Source organism: Gossypium hirsutum, chromosome D08, assembly GCF_007990345.1.
Source record: "Gossypium hirsutum isolate 1008001.06 chromosome D08, Gossypium_hirsutum_v2.1, whole genome shotgun sequence".
In the NCBI taxonomy this organism is placed as follows: domain Eukaryota; kingdom Viridiplantae; phylum Streptophyta; class Magnoliopsida; order Malvales; family Malvaceae; genus Gossypium; species Gossypium hirsutum.
The window spans coordinates 65,035,397-65,042,029 of record NC_053444.1 but is presented as its reverse complement, the minus strand read 5'-3'; the positions used below and the strand labels follow the sequence as shown (position 1 = coordinate 65,042,029).

At 36.6% G+C, this 6,633-nt stretch overlaps 1 protein-coding gene across 1 annotated transcript; it reads left to right on the top strand.

Moving 5' to 3' along the window:
* Positions 1-4,950: 4,950 nt before the first annotated feature.
* Positions 4,951-6,202, top strand: LOC121219964 (uncharacterized). The gene is made up of 3 exons (XM_041098851.1): positions 4,951-5,125; positions 5,286-5,510; positions 5,866-6,202. The coding sequence occupies exons 1-3, from the start codon at positions 5,085-5,087 to the stop codon at positions 5,996-5,998; spliced, it is 399 nt and encodes a 132-aa protein (XP_040954785.1). The 5' UTR covers positions 4,951-5,084; the 3' UTR covers positions 5,999-6,202.
* Positions 6,203-6,633: the final 431 nt, after the last annotated feature.

Below are 6,633 nucleotides of genomic sequence, written 5' to 3'. Positions count from 1 at the left end.
CGCTGAATCTTTTCCATTTGCTCTTTCATTTGCGCCTGCAACTGGTCTTGCATTTCTTTTTGAAGTCGCTCTAGCTTCTCCAACCTTTGGTCCATAATTTTTGCCTTAGCTCGGGTGCCGTAACTTTGTTGGTTTTCCAGGTTAACTGAAATGATTTTATTCGATTAGGTTTTTTTTTAAATGGTCATTAATGCATATGATGTGATGCAATGCATGAAAAGAATGCAAAGAAAAAGAGGCACTGATTCTAATTCAACTTCATTAGAAAATTTACTAGATAAAGAGTTTCTTTACATAAAATAGACTACATATATGGCTTTGCCCTTACACTCAAAGCCTTAACCTTTCTAAGAAGCCAAGCTAATTCTCGGCCCCTGTCCGACTCTAACTCATATTTCAAACTTAATAGATCAGCCTGAACCGCCAGGGTTTGCAGATGATCAGCTACTTCGCGCACTTGAGCCACCGCCTCTCCCATAATATAATCTCTTTCTCTAATCTGCTCTTGAGACCGACGGAATTGTCTTTGCCACTGCTCATTATTTTCTTCCAGAAGCTCTATCCGGATTTTACTATTTTGCAATGCATTCTCTAGCCCTCCTATTTGTCCTTTTAATTCTTCAATTTTGTCTAAGCTCGCCCTTAATTCAACCGTAGCATTATGATTATAGTACTGGTGAAGCGATCTTTCTAGTTCAGTTATCCGGAACTTCAACTCCGTCTTCTCGTCTTGGCAAACTAGTAGACTCTTTCCCAAGGTGACTTCTCGAGTCCGAGTATCCTGAAATTTCTTTTCCCATTGATTAGCTTTCGTCTTTTCCTCCTGAATTTCTTGTCGCCATTGTTCTGGCGTTTTACCCAAGCCAGCAGCTCTTACCGACCTACGCAACTTCTTGTAATCTGTCTTCAGGCTGTCCAAATCTTCTTCTGCTTTGTTCTTTCCTTTTCTCAATTTATCGGCCTCTAATCTTTGAATGTCCACATCCAGTCCTAACTGCATTTTTTCTTCCTCTAGTTGTTCTATCTTCTTCCCCAATTCTAAACTCCTTTTTTCAAATTCTTGTTTGATGATTTCTATCTCAGAAGGCAAAACTTGTAAGTGTTTCTCTAAAGATCGAGCAGTTTTTGCATTTGACGCCGGGATGTTGTCGTTGATCCTTTGATCACGCCACTGACTATACTCGGGGGTAATTGTCGGACCCACGGCTAAGATCTTCATTCGACGAGTCTGGTTCCAGGCACTAGATATTTCTCGAACCTTCTTCTTGTAATTGTCCTCCCTATAGGAAAAATCACAATAGGCCAACCCCTGCGTTGCTGGTATGAATTGTCGTGATCTATACTGTCTTGATACGAGTAGAGGAGCATATCCGATAGCTCCCCATATCCCGAGCAGTGGAACCCAGTCAAAATCTCCACATCGGTACAATATCTCATCAGGAATTAACCAAGGAGCCCTCCATTCGATATCTTCATCCTGGAGATTCTGGAGTATCTCTATCCATTTTTCTTCTGAAATATCATCCCGTCTTAGCGTGGCCACCAATTCTCCTAGAGGGGAGTAGCTATCAGAGAATACCCGATAAGAGACCTTTTCGACTTTCCAGAAGTGGCTATGGAACCATGCCAATAAGAGCTGCGTGCATCCAATAAACCTTCCCTCCCCTGCTTTTCGACACGCATTCAAGGATCTAAAAGTTTCAGCGAGTATTGCCGGAACCGGTGTAACCCCTTTACTAAGCCGATCAAACAAATCAGACACAGCCTCGTCTATGTGTCCTAAAGCTTTGGGGAAAACCACTAGTCCATAGATACCTAAAGCGAAGACATCGACCCTTTTCTTTAAGTCAGGATGTACAAGCACCAAATCTCGCAAACTTTTCCAAGGAACACATTTACTGTCGCCCTTCTGTTGGATCCGGGCAGCGACCCACTGCTCGCTCATCCCAGTGATGTTCATTAATTTCTTTAACAACGGAGGGACACAAGCAGCTCTGGAATAAGCCTTGTCGACTTGAATCTTTGGGCACCGAAGCAAGGTCGTATACTCCTCCACAGTAGGCGTCAAATCTACTTTCCCAAAAGTGAAACAACTGTAGGCAGGATTCCAAAACTGAGCAAGGGCTCGGAATAAATACTTGTCCACTTTGACACTAAGTAGATAAGGTAGGTCACCGTAGTTACAATAGAACAGCTGCTTGGCCTCGACATCCCATTGATCCCAGACTTCTTTCATTTCTCGAAGGTCATTCTGGATTACACTGATACGGGTAAAATCCCACAATTCTGACACGTACCATTCGGTAAGACTATCGCCTTTCTCTCGTTGTGTCGTTTCAGCCCATATTCGCACAGCCACATTATCCTCTACTTTATCAAAAAACCCCTTTTCCATGATAAGCTTTCTACCCAGAAACTGAACGTAAATCGACACCTCTTTTAGAATGAAGATGCCATGCAATCACAAACAAAGTAAATTAGCATTAAACACAGAATAAGATTTAAAATAAGCGACAATCATTCATTTAGGTAAGCACTAAAATTTGGAGTAGCTCTACCTAGGTCAGTTCCTATGGCTCATTACATGTGATTTGGTTCTAAAGTAGGGTACCTGAACCAGCAGATTCCTCGATCCTCACCCATTATAGGCTCATACGGACCGAGTTCGATTCAGGGGGATACATTTCCCTATGGCCATGCGGAGATGAAAATCTCACGAAGACATAGGTACGGATATATCCCGAAAGCGATTCACTATCCCATGCGGAGGTGAAAACCTCACGAAGGCGTAGCTTCTCAGTCCCACTTAAAAAGGGTATGACCAGCGGTCATGCAATGCAATGTGCAGAGGTATAAAATAAAATACAGAACACGATAAAAAAAATATAACTCAAAACAAAAGAGATGCAATGAGAGGATCGTAAATTTAAATCGAATTTTCCACTTTCAATAGAAAGACAAGAAATAATCAACACGTGGCTTGACTCTCTTATTGTCCCCAGTGGAGTCGCCAAGCTGTTGACACCATTTTTTAGGATGAAAAATGGGGTTGACTTGGGTTTTGAAAAAAAGAAACGGGAGTCGCCACCAATCCTCTTTTTTTTATGAGGTGCGATTGGATCACCTCGAAGAGGGGTTGTTTTTAATAAACGGTTTGATTTTATTAAAACAACAAGTTTGGTCCACGAAATTCAGAAAAACGGGGTCGGGAGTCGGTTACGCACGAGGAAGGATTAGCACCCTCGATACGCCCAAAATTGGTACCTAGTTGATTACTTAATGTCTTAATGTCAAAAATTGAGAACCTTGAAGAATTTTAAAAATACGACCCTTGTATTAAAATGTTGAAAATTTTCAGGAAAAAGGGGGATATTTCACGTTATTCGAGAAAGAGAATCATATCCAGTAAGTTAGGACACAATGTCTCAAATTCTCGATACGCGGATGAAAAATGCTTATTTAAAAGATATTTTATTATCTTGGTTTTAGAAATAAATCAGGCCCAGTAAGTTAGGGCACGATCTTTTCTTAATTCCCGAGATCGTTTAAAAACTTGAGTTTGAAAAGATTCGTGTATTTAGATTTATTATGAAAATCGAAACCCAGTAAGTTAGAGTACGATCCTTTCGAATCTAAACACGAAATATTTTTAAAACAAATTTTGTTATATCGAGTAAAATAAAACACGAAAATCGTAGTAAAAAATGTGAAAGCAAATTACATTGTTGTTATACGTGGTAAAATCATAATACACATAAAAATAAAAAATAATACGAGCAATAGCAACAATATAAAATAAATAGAAGTCATACCTACAATCATATAAAATAACAATATATATAAACAAATAAATTAAAACATTCATAATGACGAAAATGAAATAAATAAGTAACAAATACAATTAAATATAAAAAGATATATATAGACATAAACTAAAATATGTATATATATAAATTAACAAAATGTATAAAGTATGTTTTAATATATAAAAGAAACGATAAATGTGTATATATAAAAATATGTACATATATATGGGTGTATAAAACTATGGAATATGAAAATAATAAAATACATATAAAAGTAAGTACATATATATGTTGAAAAATAAAAGAAAGTATGTATGTACAAATTAAAGTTTAAAAATAATGAAAATATACGTATGTATACGAATAAATACGTTAATTTTGATACATGTTAAAAAAATATATTGAAAATGTATATATATATTTATGTAAATTAAGATATACAAAAATATGTATGTACGTGCATATAAAAATATATATACTTATAAAATAAAAGGATATGTATGTATATAAATTAATAGTAATATGTGTGTATATACGGATTTATAAAAAAAGTATATTTTAAACTATAAAGATTATATATAAATATGTATATATTTAGGAAAATGAAAATATATATATATAGATATATAGATATGTACATAAGTTGTAAAATATATAAACTATATAAGTATATATGTTATAAAAACAATGTATGTATATCACAAAAATATATGCATGTATATGTATATATGTGCCGAAAATTTAAATAAAATAAATATAAACAAATAGGTAATAATAATAATAATAATAATAATAGGACTAAATCAAAACGGAAACGAAATCTCAGGGCTGAAATCAAAAATGAAATAGAGTAAAGGATTAAAATGTAAGGCGCGCGAAAAGGGAAGGACTGAAAAGGGAAATATTCCCTAGTCCTAGAGTGCAACGTTTCAGCGCAAAGGACCATACATGGTCAAAGGACCTGATTGAAACAGAAACAAAACTCGCGACCCAAATAAAAAAAATAAAAGGTTTGATTGCATTTCAACGCAAGATGGAGGGACTAAATGCATAAATTACCCATTAAGGACAAGCATGTGCAAGATTCCCCACTAATGCGCCGTTCATGATTGAAAAAAAAGACAAAAAAATGTTTTATATTTTTATTCTTTCACTTTTTGAATTTGCTAGAGGAAAAAGGCTCTGCCTTCTTTCAAACCACCATTTTTTTTAAACACCCAACACTTGGGTTTCTTAACACCTTGAGTGCCACCACGCCACCAAGACCGACGGCCGACGATGGAAGAAAAACCCCGGCGGCACGGTCACGGCCAACTCCGGTGAGTTTCTCCTCTCCTTATTTCTTTTGTTTTTATTTTCGTAAGTAGAAAGAAATAAAAAGAAATCAAACTAGATGTAAAAATACACAAAAATAAAGAAACGAAAATTACTTCTCCGATTCAAAGTTTATGTTTTTATTGTTCTTGTGTCCGTAAAAAGAGAGGAAGAGCCCCCTTTGCCGGCCATCGACCACCGCACCGGTCGCCGGACGCCGGCGACGACGCCGCCGTTCGCGGTGGCCGGAAAACCAAAAAAAGCTCCCTTTTTCTCCTTTTTGCGAATAGGGTCCAGATCTGGGGTTAGAAAAGCCGAAATCCCGGCGAAAAGGGCCAAAATCGAAAGAGACCTTTCGGTTCTTCCTCTTTCCACCGCCGCCGGAAACAGGTAAACTCCTTTTTACTTTTATTTTTTTTATCTTAGATATATGTGTGTTGATTGAATGATAATAAAAAAGAGAAAGAAATACTATAGAAAAACCGAAATAGAACGAAAATAAAGAAAACGAAAAAAAACAAGGTGAATCACCTTCTAAAGCCCCCTTTTTTATTTCTTTCAATTTTTTCAAAAGCCGAATCTTCTCTTTTTTTGTTACAAAAGTCCCCCCCCTCCTTTTTTTTGTTTCTCTTTTTTTTTCCCCCTCCCTGGTCTGATTTTGCTTGTGGCTTTTATAGCCAAAAATACAATATTCTGTTAATGTTTATTGCTCCATTTTTTGTCCTTTTCCTTTGCTTGTTTGCAGGTGCGGCAAAAGGCATGGTGGTGGCAGACAGCATGGGAGAGTGGGAGTGGTGCTGGTGGCAGACAACATGGGAGAATGGGAAGAGGCAAGTGGGAGTCTAGGGTTTTGGGATTGGGCTTGGATGTTGGGCTAGGTTGATTTTAGGTTTTGGGTTTTATTATTTGGGTTATTTTGTTGGTATGGGCCCGGGCAAAAATGGACTTTTACAGAGTTAATTATACATCAATTGAGAGCCCACAAATTCAGTGCTGCTCTTTCACCTTACGAAAATATTAAAAGCAATGAACCTTTATGGATATCATATCTCCATCTTTCCAAATATCTTTTTTTCTTTCTTTCTCTTTTCATATATAGCAATGGGTTTGTTGGAAAATAATGATTTGCCACAGTAAATGTTGTTCCTAAAGGGGGGGAGAATGGGAAGTTTGGGCAGCTTAATATGGAATGTTAGAGATTGACCCGATTAAGCAAGGAACAAGTAAAAATAGCAGAAGAAATTGAACACACAAATTTAACGTGAAAAAACTCCTCCAAAGAGGATAAAAAACCACGGGCAATGATGATTTTACTAAAATGGCAAAAAGAAACGAAGAGTACAAAAAAAAGATGAAGATAAAAACTAAACCCTGAAAATTCGAAAACAAAGAACCCTCAAAACGTAAACACAAAATTCTCTAAATGTGTTATGAGTTCTAATATCTAATGGGTGTGTTTTCTAAGGTTGTAAAGAGCCTATTTATAGGCTAAATTCAGTGTTTGATTGAAACA

What these genes read in the sequence shown, in the direction of transcription:
- LOC121219964 (XM_041098851.1), top strand. Translation starts at nt 5,085, where the DNA reads ATGGAAGAAAAACCCCGGCGGCACGGTCACGGCCAACTCCG. An exon ending in CACGGTCACGGCCAACTCCG is followed by an intron (nt 5,126 to 5,285) that starts GTGAGTTTCTCC and finishes GTCCGTAAAAAG; the next exon opens with AGAGGAAGAGCCCCCTTTGC. An exon ending in TCCACCGCCGCCGGAAACAG is followed by an intron (nt 5,511 to 5,865) that starts GTAAACTCCTTT and finishes GCTTGTTTGCAG; the next exon opens with GTGCGGCAAAAGGCATGGTG.